This window comes from Mytilus trossulus, chromosome 11 (genome assembly GCF_036588685.1).
Source record: "Mytilus trossulus isolate FHL-02 chromosome 11, PNRI_Mtr1.1.1.hap1, whole genome shotgun sequence".
In the NCBI taxonomy this organism is placed as follows: Eukaryota; Metazoa; Mollusca; class Bivalvia; order Mytilida; family Mytilidae; genus Mytilus; species Mytilus trossulus.
In genome coordinates this window covers 63,624,278-63,639,641 of record NC_086383.1, presented here as the reverse complement: position 1 = coordinate 63,639,641, position 15,364 = coordinate 63,624,278, and the positions used below count along the sequence as shown (strand labels likewise).

Here is a 15,364-nt window from a genome sequence, read left to right as displayed (position 1 = left end):
AATGCGTCAGTCTATCATTTTGAGAATAAGTGTTTAAGAATAAAAGGAGATTTCTGTAGACAGTAAATTATAATAAATCATAAATACAATATAAAAACAGAAAAGAACGCAACGAGGCAACGTGTGATCTTACGTTAAAACGTAACGACTGACAACACCGGGCAAACCAGAGTACAATTTATCAGGCACCATGAACACAACCAAAACATTAGGATGATGTCAGTTGCTTCTGAAAGATAAGTTGTTTCTGTCTTACTAGTGGCATCTGTCTATCTTGTGAGTAAGAAAATCAGCGAAGAGTCTCATTCGGTAATGTCATAAACAAGGGAAAGAATATGGGATTGTTGTTATCACAAGTGAAAAATGAATATGGAAATCTTAATAGAAGATGCAAGCCCTTGAATGTTGTATTATCTGGGAGGATACACATTCCATATACAGGCGCTTCTGGAATACTGCTGCAAAAGAATTAAAAGTTTGAAGTGGAAAAATGTAATCTTACAGAACAGTTTTCGGGGCACGTCGTCGACAATTTCTTGATGAAAGAAGGCCTTACTGTTTATGTTGTTTAAGTTAAATTTGACCGACAAGTTCAACTTTTAATAGTTTAGGAGAGTATATCACCAATCAAGCGAAACGTGTAGTCAAATGGTATCTTCTTTTCGTTCATTTCAGCAGTCCATGAAGAAAGTCAGTCACATTTAAAAAAAAACTGTTGAAAAATCGGCAAAAACTGGAGTACAGTTGGTGTTCAAACAAGAATACCGACTGTATTTTGAAAACGTGTTTGCACAAAACGTTACATATCGTAAACCTGTATACAATAGACAACTTTCGAGTTTGTTGCATTTCCGTCAAAAACTTTGGTTTTATTGTACATAAATCGTGCGTTTAGGGGCGTCGTCACTTCCGTTTCTATGTTGAGTGATTGGTTGAAAAATTGATATGCTATATTGCACGAATTATTCGGCAAATTAAATTATTATAATTGATATTCTGCACTGCTATCATTAGGGAATTGTGATTAAGTACTTACGGAACAAATATTATTTCTAGTTTATCCTTCATAATAACGATCATAAAGACGTTCGATGAACTTTAATAGAGCATGGATACAGGCTATCCCCTCAATCTGGTAAATGACGTCACAAAGGCGCACAAAATTGACGTACTTTTCCAGTGAAGGACATAACTCGAAAGTGGTCTATTGGTTTCATGTCACTCTATGTTTACATTAGATTTAAAAATTCTTCATCGGATTTAATTACTTTTCATACAAGTAAACGAACAGTAATTTAAATGTACGTTACATAGAAATGGATTGACAATTTCTCTTGTCAAATTTTGTAGTAGTTATAGGCATCGACTAATCCCTTTTCCCATTTTAAGGCCCAATGGTGGCCTTGAAATTTAATAATTGACTTGTTTGATTAAAAACTTCTCGAGAAAAAACAATATTTGTTTCAGAAGAAAAATGAAAAAAATATATTGTTTCCATTAGAAAAATAAGGAACGAATTAAATCAAACACGGAGTTTTATTAAACAAAATCTTGTTCTTAAATGTTCTTGAAAAAAGTTGTTTGTTTTTGATAAATTCATTGTTATGCGATTCATTCTTGGTGAAATAAAGATTTGACAGACAACTCTCATCTGCACAAGTAATTGTTGAAGTAGTATCCATTCTATGTAAGTAGTAATGGGGAGATAAAGGCTTTTTATTACATTTGATCCAAACATTTTTTGTCCAGTAGCCAAATTGAATATCAATGTCCCCCGCGTAAGGGGCATAACTCTTTTAAAAAATTCGAATGTCCACCATTTTAGAATTTGTCCGAGATATTGCTGATATTGACTTTAGTACAAGTTTTATAAAACCTGACAAGATTTGTACCCGTTAGAGTGCTAACCAGGGCATTTTCCAAAAATTTAATATTTCTAAGAGGCATATAATGATACAACTCTTTTAAAAAAAAGTCGATTGTCTACCATTATAAAAATTGTCTTAGATATTGCTCATATTAACCTATAGTATAACTTTTATAAAAATCTGACAAGAATTGTACCTGTGAGAGCGCTAATGAGGTCATTTTCCAAAAATTTAATATTTCCAAGGGGCATAACTCTTTTTTTTTAAAGTTGACTGTCGACCATTTTAGAACTTGTCCGATATATAGCTCACATTAACCTATAGTTTAAGTTTTATAAAAATCTGGCAAGGAGAGCGATAACAAGACAGGACAGATGGACACACGGACGATCGTATGGAAGCCCTGGTTTTCCATGTCTCCCGCAACGCTTTACGTGGGTGACAAAAAAAAGCACAAACTTACCATACAATGCTACTGGAGCTACTAGCAATATGATGCTACTAAGGTGGTTTTGTTACACTTTTTTTAAACATCTGTACGTGAACTGCGTGTAAATGGTCATTCACTATGTAAGAGAAAAGGAAAAAATATTCATGAGGCCTATCTGGCCTAATTGATTTTTAAAATTATATTTCATTCATTCGTTAAAATGGACACAATATTCAAGCTTGATACTGGTCTGAATTTGGATTTTAATTAAATATTTGACACATTATAGTTTCTGACACAGAATAAATGGAGTCAAAGAACTTGATATTGTTTATATGATTTGAATTTATGTATAGATTTCTTGCTTGTGTGCAATACACTGTGTTGTTGCGCAATACTTAGTAAATCTGTTTTCAGACTATATACAAACAATTAGCAAAATAAATTGTGACCCCCAATTTTTCTTTGAAAAATTGTCGAATTCTTTTAAAATCTTGAGGGGAAAAAATTACCCCCCTTTTTCCAAAAAAAATATTTGAACAATTTTCTTTTTAATTTCTTAAATCTTGAGGAAAAAATACTGCCCCTCCCAAAAAACAATTTTGCCCCCCCCCCCCAATTTTTTTTAACCTCCCTTTCAAAAAAACACATTTGAAGAAATTTTCTTGTACCTTATATATTAAAATAAGAAGAATCTGAATGAATTAATTAATAACGTAATCACTGGAATGTAAATTCAAACAGTTTTAGCAGACATTTGGTTACCTTCCATCTATTTTTGGCAAAATAACATAACACCATACATTAAATATGTTAATACAGTCATGTTAAACATGCAAGATGTTATCTAATATTTAATATAATCAACAACACACATCGGTGAAAATTATATTAAGTAAAGCAAAATTACATGGGCGAGACGATACATAAAGTCTTTAAGGATCCTTTACCGAATTCAAACTATTAATAATGATTATTAATTCTTTTTCATGTGTTTACAGGACTTCATCAGTATATTCGAATATCATTTAACTTCCGATTGTTTTAAATTATATCCTTGGCATGTAAAAGAACATTATTAGACATAATAATAGATTTGTTTGTGCGTTTTTTCCTAAACTACAATTTTAATGTGTGTTTCTGATGTGTTCAAAATTAAATTCTTCTCAATTTTTTAGTAATTCAATCTTATATCTTCAATGAAATAATAAGTAATTGCTACGAAATATCCGATATTGCTGAAAATGGCGTTAAATATCAATCAATCAATCACTCATCCTATCTTCCAATCCGATTTGTGTATGATTTGATATAACAAATTCATTGTATTCAAGCTGCATCGTATAATAAATGTTTTTTTCTCGTCGATAAGCATTATATACATACGCCATCATGTTTTGTTGACTATATTATATTTTCATTTTGATCCAATCATTGCTCCAATCATTTTTATAGGAGCTGTTGGACTATTTTGTTGTATTGTAATAGTGCCACATTGTGAACACAACTCCCCTGAGACCATTTGACAGAAAGATCTCAAACTTCGTATGATTGTTTGCTATCATGTGAAGATGACCATATTATACCGTCAAACTTGATTTAGAAAAAACAAGATGTGGTAGGATTGCCAATGAGACAACTCTTCACAAGAGACCAAATGACACAGAAATTAACAACTATAGGTCACTTTGACTAGTTTTAATGGAGTTATTTGACTTTTACCATATTTTGACAAGTGTATCAAAATGACACAATGTGACACACATTTGAAACCTCATTAATACAAGGTGTGGGACATTTCGCTACGGCGTAGCAATTTTGTTTAAACTTGAAATGAAATAAGTTTGAAATTTGTCTTAATGGAAATTTGTAGTTTTTAGTTGGTCTTTTAAGTACACTCTTTAGTAATGTATGTCTCTATCAAATAACAGACGAAGCGTAACAGTTAGAAAAGTAGTGTGCACATGAAATTGTATCCATGCGTTTGATTAGGTGCATTTATTATAACGATGCAATTTAGATGATTTTACCCATAAAAATCATAGACCGATAATTTTAAATTGTAAACACATAAACAAACTTCTTTATAAATTTATGCAAATAAATTAATTTTCATTTCAAACAAACACGAAATACTTAAATGTAGAGGAAATTTTAATTTGTAAATGTTTGATTTACTTTCAGTTTATTTATTATTTTTAGCAGGTTTCAACTTATGAAGTCAATTATAATTCAAATCCACCATGTAAACATATCTTACGACTTCTTTGGACTTCTTACTTTTAACGACACTTGCATTCTTCTGGAAGCTGAACTATTTTACACATTAATAAAGGCAAAAGCAGCTTTGAAAAGTAGTTTTAGCTATTTAAACTTATTTAGAATTCGAAAGACAATACATGGCATAACTTCCAAATTCCTACATAATTTTTGTTTTGGTAAACGATATTTTTTTTGTGCTATACATAACCTTATGCTATATAATGGTACAATTTGCACTAGTACATTTATTAAGTATTTTCAGTAATGATTTTAACTGATTTTTTTTCTGGGGGAATAAATAAAGGCATTGGTAGCATACCGCTGTTCAATCATTTTGTCAATAGTCATAAATCGATAAAGCGAAAACAAACCCGGGCTACAAACTAAAACCGAGACAAAAAAAACAACTTTAAGAGGACTCAATACATTTTCCTTCCATATCATATATTTTTTTATTCTGTATGTTTGATGTGCTTCAAATTTGTTGGATTACTACTGGCGCTTCTTAGTTCGTTAATCCAACAGTGGGGATTGATTTCTTTATTAGATTGTATCCGCATATCCAATTACGTTCATCTATTAGTTTATCAAATATTATTTAATCACTATAAAAGGTTTCTGTTTCGATGTTCCAACTTGACATCTTTTATTTTGGTGATATCATGACTCTTGGTTAAGGAAGTAAAGAGCAAAGGTTCCCCGTTCCATTTTATATGCAGTTACTGCATAGTGTGAACTTTATAGTAAAATGACCGAACGTTAAAAAATAGCATACTTGAAGAGAATAATTATATTTGGTAACAACGATATAAAATGGCATGTAGATATACATACATATGTATTCACACTTTGAACTAGTGCAGTTTTTTCACCTTCATTTACCAACAATCGCCATTTTTTTATATTAAAGTTTAATTTCAAAGTTTATATCTTATATATATTTATATTACATACTACATAATTGTATTATTTTTTGTAATAGTATTTTACTCATAACAGATTGTGTTCCTTTATAAATGCACATACATTTATTTCACAAATAGTCCTTTATCGAAAATTCTAAAGTGTTTAAAGCATGTGTCCTGTCGATGTCAATATCTAACAGGCATTTAACCGGGAACACAATTAATATAACAAAAGATTTTATAATTAGTTATGTTTTATGAGATAAGATTTGAACTTTAAACAGTGCAAATGGTTAGAAAGAAAAATAATAGGAACATCTATTCATATTTTATAACTGTATTTAAAAAGGGTAAATTTATATGAAAATGCAAGAGTTCAAGGTGTGAAGAATAGGGAAAACGGTAGTATTTAATTTTCCCAGCATTAGGTTGGCCTTTTGTGTACCCAAGACAGGTGAAGGAAGTCAAATTAGGAGCGCTGTGATTGGATGTAGGGTACAACATATTTTTTTATTTATCTATGAATAACTGCAGTGTGTAAATTTATAAAATAAATTTTAAAACCTATTGAAATATTTTCTAGAGAATTATTCGAAAAGGCTTACAAAATTTCAAAAATTTGGTGCAAAATGACGGTGGGCATGGATAACATAAATTAGCTCCGTTGGAAATTGGTCATGATACTATTTGGCTTTAATTTTTAGAATACAATAATAAAGTTGTAACACCACACATAACTGTTTTGTCCAGGTTTTTATTATAAAAACTGGTAAATTTAGAAAATGTTAGTATTGTCGCCTATGGCAGAATAAATAGTACCGTTTTCCCAATACAGTAACTAATTGAAAACAGATGCTGGTTTTAAAATTGAATATATTATGTCGAGAGTATTGTTTTCACCCATTTGTATTTTCCCTGGCAAATAGGATAATTATGTAAAAGAAAAGTAGGGACCGCTCTGTCAGATGCCAAGGACTGAATAGGGTTTATACATGTCCATTCTAGTGCAAATTATATTAATATTTTATTGTTATCGTATGACGAATATATTTCTAGGTAAAACAATTAGTAATCATTAGTAATCATTTGCACACTGTACAGTATAAATCACTCCTGTTATACACAATACAACAGAGTGTTTCTTTTGATGAACACATTACAGAATTTTATCCGCATAGTATCGAAATAAAATAAGCATTCTAATAAAACAAGAATTTTTAGAACGGTCCACCCTTGCTTTTATTAAATTTACAAGTTATTGATTTATCAGCCAATCAATTTCGCAATATGTCAGCATGTATTGATACAAAAACATATAAAACAACTGACGTGTACCACCGAGAAATCAATGCAAGTTTGGCACCAGTCTGATTAAAATCAAACCTCTCAGCGCTCCTGTTTTCTGATATGTCGCGTCGGATTCTGATAAAAATCCAACCTCTCAGCGCTCCTGTTTTCTGATAGGTCGCGTCGGATTCTGATTAAAATCAAACATCTCAGCGCTCTTGTTTTCTGATATGTCGCGTGGGAGGTCTGATTTAAATCAAACCTCTCAACGCTCCTGTTTTCTGATATGTCGCGTCGGATTCTGATTAAAATCAAACCTCTCAGCGCTCCTGTTTTCTGATATGTCGCGTCGGATTCTGATTAAAATCAAACCTCTCAGCGCTACTGTTTTCTGATATGTCGCGTGGGAGGTCTGAAGAAACTCTGTAGGAGGTCACATGCAGGTGACCAAAGTATATGAATATTTAATGATATGGTAATTACAGGTTACGACCTTCTTTGACCAATCGAATTGCGTCTTTCAAAACGACCTCGGAAAGTTTAACAAAACAAAATTGCAATAGTAGAAAGTGAAAAGTTTATTGAAATTGTAAAAAGCGTTTGCAATCAGTTTTCTGATGACTGTACAACAATTACAACAGATATTAAATATTATTAATTATATCAGGGTAAAAAAAAATATGTCTGTCTGTATTATAACGTACGTATGTGTTATAACATTTGTACAGAAATAATTCCCTATATCATGTATATATTATATAGTTAGTTCGATTACTTTTTATATACTTAATTCGAAATCTGTATATACATTATTGCAATTTGTGTATAGAGGTATATTATTCAATTATGTATTTTCCCGCCTTTTGGTATATGCAGAAATCGTTTCTGTAGTTACAGAATTAAAAAAAATTAGATATACAGAACTATTTCCGTATGGGTAGACTTCAAATTCCGTATTTACGAAATTATGACGTAACAATTATTTGCATACCGCATACGCAAATACAGAATTTTAATTTAGGTGTATATGTGCAGAATTCGAATTATATTATACGGGGAATTATTTATACAGCTTCTCATCAAACTATTTCCAACAAATTCGGTTGGGTCAGATTATGATTTGCTTTATAATATGCAGAGTTTATTCTGTATTTTGGATATAATCTGGCTCCAATATGACCAAATCCGACCCGCCTCTTAAGGAATCAGGTGGGCGAATCTGCGTCTCATTTAAAAACAACCTTCGACTTTTTAAAACAAATCTTAAATTTGCTTAAAAGTGAGGCAAACTGATGCATTTTTTAACGCGACATTAGGGGGAATTCTACTGGCCCCGTATTGTGATGCATTAACATACATTTTACTTTTTGCAAGATATTGTTAATAGTAATATTATCTGTTTTCTTCAATATTCGCATTTTGTAATTGACCTTCAGCACCACATGCTTTTTTTTAGATATTGCCACCAGCTTATTCCAAAATTGAAAACAAATATATACAGTAGTGTTATGCACAGTCAGTTTGCCCCAACAATGTTATTGACTTAATTGAATGGAAGACAAACCAAGCGTTAGTCCAGGAGATGGGAAATCATTTGACAAAGACACACGCTGAACAAGAAAGACACAGTGTCTTAGATTTTTATTAGTTGTTATTGGCTTTGAATTAGCTTTCAGTAACTGCGAGTACTCTCAGATCTGTACTTTGAGTTTTTATTGTTGTGAGGGATGTATAAATATATCCTTCCCCGTCCGGACTGTATTTGTGTTAGATGTTTTTTTTTGCTTTGTATCGATCTGATGAGTGAAACCCTTTTGAACGGATTTTTATAGTTTGTTCTTTGTACTGCTACACCACTGTCCCAGGTTTTGGGAGGGTTGGCGCCTCAAACATGTTTAACTCTGCAACATTCTTAAGGTGCCTGTCCCAAGTCAGGAGCCTGTAGTTCAGTGGTTGTCGTTGGTTCTTGACTGGCATATTTGTTTTTCGTAAATAGTTTTGCTATAATTCACCCTGTTATCCGCCCCAACTGCATTATAAAAGTGGCATGTTATTTTATAGATTTTAAAATAAGCTCAGGATATAAAACCGGTACCCCTACGTATATATTGAGTCTCATCTCTTTGTCTGATCGACCGTTATTGGAAGTGCCGCGTACTGTCTCCGTATTTCATGAATTCATATTCCCGAACATGGCATTCATCAAACCGCATGGTGGGTATCTTGGTAGAAGCTGAAGTTGCTCATCTTTTCGGGGCACCTAGTTCGTCCTATTTGTCATCTTTTAATCTGGGACGTGGGTTTGTTTGTGTCCCGTGATTTTCCTCGTTTTTTACTGACGCTTTATTTGACGCTATTTTCTGCGACAAAATTAAATAAAACTTAGTTGAGTGACACAAGGGGAGGGCGGGTAGGGTTATTCAACTCTTGTATATTTATTTATGTAGTTAATAGTGGTGAAATCTCACTCCCTTGATACGAAAAGTGGGAACCGAAGATCTTGTAAAACAAAGGTAAATCAAGACACAAAAAACAAAACCGGGGACTTAAACAGCACAGAATGACAATGAACACACAAACGCCGAAAATTAAAGACAAATAAAATATCCGGACCCGTTAAAAGAAAAAGGGGGCGAGGATAAGGACTGAGCAGTTTGCAATAAGCATGTGTATCAACTCCAAGGTACTGAGACAAATATCCAGCATGAGAAGAAGAATAGGAATATAAACGGACAATCACAAATATTGTCGAGAGCGGAGTTGGTCTCTTTAGAGAAAATTTACCCTTGAAGTTATGACAGATGCATTGACGGAATAATGAGCTGTCAGAATAATGGGATGTTGGAATAATGGGCTGTGGGAATAATGGGATGTCGGAGTAAAGGGCTGTCAGAATAATGGGATGTCGGAATAATGATTGTCGGACTAACGAGATGTCACCTTATTTCTTCCGTTGCTTATACTAGATATTTGTATTTACGGTTGTCCATTCTTTTTGTAAAACAAGCCTGGACTTTTTCTCTCAATCGGTATTTAAGTTAAGAATACGGAATATTTGTTTAAAGATAAGAACTATCAACCGTTTTATACTAAGAAAGATGGAGTGTGTGTGTACTCCAAAAGATATGCTGACTTATTATAATTCGTATCAATATTTGATTAACACTGTCCTAGCGTAATCAGATTCACCATGTCTCAAAAGCCAAATTTTTATACCAGATAAAACCAAAGAAGTTAGTAATCTGAAAAGTGGTTTCGTGGAGCATTTGACAGATAAACCAATATAACTTTGTTTGTGAAGACACTTACAAAATTGGAAAAAAATTATTAACATCAATGGTCTAAAAAATAAAATTGGTACTACATATTTTATTTGGTCATTTTCGAAGTTTTCATCTCTATTGCTAGACTTGTTTTCGTCAATGTATATGTCAAATATCTATATGATAAGTTAGAAACGTTTTGATTAATTTTTATATTATCAAAACAAGTCGGAAAATAATAGATTCATCAAAAGCAATGCCTACAGAGATTGTAGATTTTTTTATGTGTAGATATTTTGCAAATTAATATCAAGAACATCGACGTTACATTTAGAACGAACTTAAAATTATAAAGTCCGCTCGAGTTCCTTTCCCACAATGACTCGTTCCTTTGCTTAACTCACATTTGCAGTGTCAAATGTCATGTGCAATCTAATGAAAAGCCTTTTTACTAAATATATTTTAATATACTGTATATATATATATATATATATATATGTGTGTGTGTGTGGGTGTATTTCCCATTTTTTACTTATACTTAAAACAGATTATTTGTACGGATTAAAAGTGGATAAAGATGAATACATTCTAACATCTTTCGGTCACTTTAATATCATAAGGCACTGGCTTGCAAGTTAATCCAAAAATTGGTTCAAAATTAGGTTCTGAACACAATTCTATTTCAAATCTTTGAAAAATATTGGTAACAAACAAAAAGAGTTCCATTTTTGCAAGAAATTCTCCAGGACACCGTCTGCGTCCAATACCAAATGTTAGAACTTCGTCTACTTTCTGTTGATTAATTTGGTTATGATTGTCTAAAAACCTATCTGGTGAAAATTTCTCGGGATTTGTCCATAGTTTAGGATCCCTAGCTGTGGCATACGTATTGCAAAACACAACAGTCCCTTTTTTAATTGTGTGTTTTCGGAACACAATGTCGGTAGTCGTTGAATGTGGAATCGCCATTGGTACCACAGTAGCCAATCGGATCACCTCTAATATCGTAGCTTCAGTAAACGGAAGTTTTCCTTTGTCAGTAAGATTCGGCTTTCTATCACCAATCACTGAGTATATTTCCTCTTGAACCCGTCTTTGTACAGCATTATGGTATGACAGATATAATATTGTCCATTCTAGCGTAGTTGAAACGGTCTCAAATCCAGCACCCATAAAGTCTGATAAAGATGACAAAATCTCCTCTTTTGTAATTCCATTGTATAGTTTCGGCGAATTTCCGTATTGTTCCGCGGCGGAAAGCAATCCGTCAGTGATATCCCTGTGATTATTATTGTCATATGATTTCTGATGTTCATTTACTTCAGAAGAAACCACCTTTCTGTTTAATGCGACCACTTTCTGAAATCGTATAGCTTTCCAGGGCATAACAAATCGCAACCATGGCATAACATCAAGAGGGTTCCCCGATCCGGCCGTTTCGACAAATATTTTTGTATTGTCGATGAACTTCAAAAATTGTTTATCCTCACGACAGTTTCTTGCAGACCCAAAACAAAGCTGGTATATTATACATCCTATTCCTATAAATATGTCATCATGGGGGCTGAAGTGGGCCTCTTTTCTCTCAAGAAAGCTCTTGATGATCATGTCTATCTCGTTATTAATGACGTCCTCTGTTGGGTTATTTTTAGCCGAAACAAATTGTCTGAGAACGTGATTTGCAATTTTTCTGTGCATTTTCCAACGAGGGGTGTACGATCCAAATGCTATACTCTTCATGTTATATAAACTTATCCCTGTGTAGAATTCAGGACGGTCTGAGAACACTTCTCCATTGTCCATCAACGCTTCACGTATTGTCTCGTTGCTGTTTAAAACAATCGTTGGCCAACTTCCCATGCGAATTCTAAACACGTCACCGTAAGTTCTAGATATGTCCATTAATGTTTTCGCTGGATTACTTCCAAGTAGCGGTAAATGTCCAAGAATGGGAAAGCCCCACGGACCGGGTGGTGAACGATACAAATCATTCCAAAGTTTCTGAAAAATTTTAGCAAGCACAAGAGTGGCTGCAAATATCAAAATATAAAATCTAATTCCAATTACTTCAAAATAGGAAACTGGCAACTCGTCCATTTTGATATGATGGTATTTTCGTTGTAATCATTTAAAATAAACTAGCACACTCTTTAGCCTGAAACTTTCTATACAAGAAATAATCTTTTGTTATAGATGTTGTGTAAGCAATTTAACACGTATATGAACACGTGTCTGGTCATGATGGTTTGATTATTTACCTGGATGGACTTTACATAAATTGTGTATATAATACATGTACTTTCATATATAAGCCATGTGACTGAAGAATAAAAACAGGTTTAAATTTTCATCAAACGAATAACCTTTACATATATAATTACATATCATTTTATACCCAGCAGACATGTTATGTAATTTGAGAATGCGCAGGTCTAAATGGTCATGGTACAAAAGTGTTTACTTTTAATCATTATTTTGTATTTTTTTTTTTTTATCTCTTTTCTAAATTTAACATTTTAACAAAACAAAAAAATAAACCGCAACACTTAAGGTTTCAGATAAAAGAGAAATGGACCCAAGTTTTTAACTATTTTACTCAAATCTATGGTTGTTCTCAATAAAGAGAAGGTAATATCTGGTTTTTCATATTATCCACAAAAAATCAGTATTCGTTTTAAACAAAGTAAAAATATTCGTTTACAAAAAATAATTCACCAGTGACCAGTCCGCTTTTAAAGGTCAATGTGTTTCAATAACCTTTTATTAACCTTTTATTTTTAAAGATTCGAGGCAGTATAAATTTGTCATGTCTTGCATTTTTTTTCTAAATTATGAATTTATTAACATACTATATAGTAAAAAATCATTTCTGTAGATCACCGAAAGGGGAAGTGGTCTAGAACACAGTATTATTTTATTTAGGGGGTTCACTATACACGCAAATTTTTATTAGTCTTCACTTCAAGGTTAATCGAGCAAATTTTATTTAATAAGGCTTTTTACATTTTTTTTTACTTGACTACGGGCTCATAAGGATCTGAAATCTGATTTTATTGCTGTGTCCACAATAGACACAGCAATATTATTCTACGTATTTCACCTGTATCGGTTTGGACAATTCCATGGACTATTCCATACACACACCATTATGCTTAAAGACGAATCCTTCTATTCAGATCTACCAATAATATCTTCTTTATATTTTATATTTACTTTAGGTTAGGTAAAAGCTTCAAAATAAGCAAATAAAATAATGGGGTCACCGACCTCGTTTTCGATTTAGAACGCCGTCTTTTTCATGGAATTTGGAAATCAGGACCTCTAGTCAATAGCAGTGTAAATTTTTTTTTTAAGTTGGTTACCCATAAAACTTGTTTGTTCTGTTAACCAAGTTGTTAATACAAACTATTTTAATAATATTAACAATTTCTGAGGGCAAAATAATAGCGATAAGTTGCTAAAATAATTTTCCCGCCTTTATTTATTGTGAAATAACTATGAAAGAATGATGTTTAAAAAAAATTGACCAATAATTTCTCGATGAGTATTCAACAGAATATGTGTTGTTTATTTCTAGATAAAATCATGAAATAAAAAGATGGGGTCACCGGCATGGAAAAAGAGATATTTCTACAAAAGGGTTAACAATTTGAAATGGCGGGAATACATTGCGCCAATTCTTAAATAACGTCGGAAGCCGTTCCGCCAGTTTTGGGCGTTATACTTTTCCTATACCAATTAATACACAGTTCTCGTTATTTGCTGTTATGCTGTTTGTTTGTTTTCAACTACTATTAATGCATATTAATTTACACGTGATAGACGTACTTAGTTTTCAGTCAGTTTCACAGGTCTACACGTAATATAAATGTGGTGGGTGGTTGGAAAACAATGCATTGAACAAATGTACACGCGAATTGATTATGCTTCTATGAACAACATTTCTATTCAGGTTATTTATAGAGCTTATGTGTTGAACAGAAATTCTTCTTAGAATAGTGAATACATTTGTTATATCATTTCATAGTTCATTCAAAGTATATCTGAAAGACAAGACAGACCTTTGCTTTCAATATCATGAATTCTAATTTCGCGGTTAAGAATGGTGTTCCTTTTTATTTTGATGATAATAACTTAAAATCAATAGACTCCTAACAATAAAGATCGACGAGCCGATATTGCAAATATGAGAAAGATCGGACTTAAAAATACCACTTCCAAATGTAGTTTTATGAACCGGGTTACGTAATGCTACATAGATTTTGATCTTATGAACGAGTAACTAGGCTAGCTACATGATCCTACATGTTCAATAGTCATAAATCTACGAAGCCCTATGTAAACTGGGGTAAAGCTGATGACCGTAACTGCATTCACGGTCATCCCAAGATGTCGGACGAAAAATTAGGTCAGTATTTTTATCGTCTGTTAAGGTGTTTCTACATCATTTTCTTTACAAATCATACATTGGTACGATGTAAATTTATAAAAGATTCACACAGAAGTCACAAATCTCTACCGAGGAACGTGTATAAAACGGGAAATTGGATTTGAAAAATTCGCTAAGATGACCGTAAATCATCTTTAAAATATTTTCAAGATGACCGTAACATATAATATGGATGACCGTGATTGGTAAAATGATGACCGTAATTTCGAAAGGATGACCGTAATTTATAAAGGATGACCGTACCTTTCATAGTATAACCGTCATGTCTAAGAAATATCCGTATTTGTATTACCTTTGTTGTATCAAATAATCAATCGTGTTGGTGTTAGACGTATCTATAAGACAACATTAGTTTAAACAATATTTATTCAGATCATTCATCATGATACGATATTATACCAAGGAAATAATACTAGTATTCAGGATTCAGAAACAAGCAATTTGCTTTTACAAATCTGTCTCCTTTACAAAAATAATACACTTATTGAACAATACATAAATATAAATACTGGCATGCTCTGTAATAAAAATATATGAATATGAAAAAGGTGAAAGAAGAAGAAGAAAAAAATGTAATGATAAAAAAAATAAAAAAAATAAACATGAATTGTTGTAATGAATACAGCGTGAAATGCTTTGGTTCCTATTGAGTGATGAAGCATTACCATCAAGGGTTAAGTTTTTGTGTTAACTTGAACAGGAAGAACTGAAACAGAATACAAAAGTTCTTGTCTTAAATTAGTATATATAGGACAAGATAACAGGAAGTGAGAATGTGTTTCTACATCACCACAACGACAATTTGGAGAGTCTATTAAGTTACGAAGGAAAAGGTGATGTCCTATATAATAATACGCTGAGATCTTACTATTTTGGGTACTAATTTGATTTTTGAATAA

General features: G+C 32.4%; 1 protein-coding gene across 1 annotated transcript; it reads right to left on the bottom strand.

Moving 5' to 3' along the window:
* Positions 1–10,597: 10,597 nt before the first annotated feature.
* Positions 10,598–12,207, bottom strand: LOC134691403 (cytochrome P450 1A1-like). Its single transcript, XM_063551932.1, has one exon. The coding sequence runs from the start codon at positions 12,110–12,112 to the stop codon at positions 10,604–10,606; it is 1,509 nt and encodes a 502-aa protein (XP_063408002.1). The 5' UTR covers positions 12,113–12,207; the 3' UTR covers positions 10,598–10,603.
* Between the last annotated feature and the right edge of the window lie 3,157 nt (positions 12,208–15,364).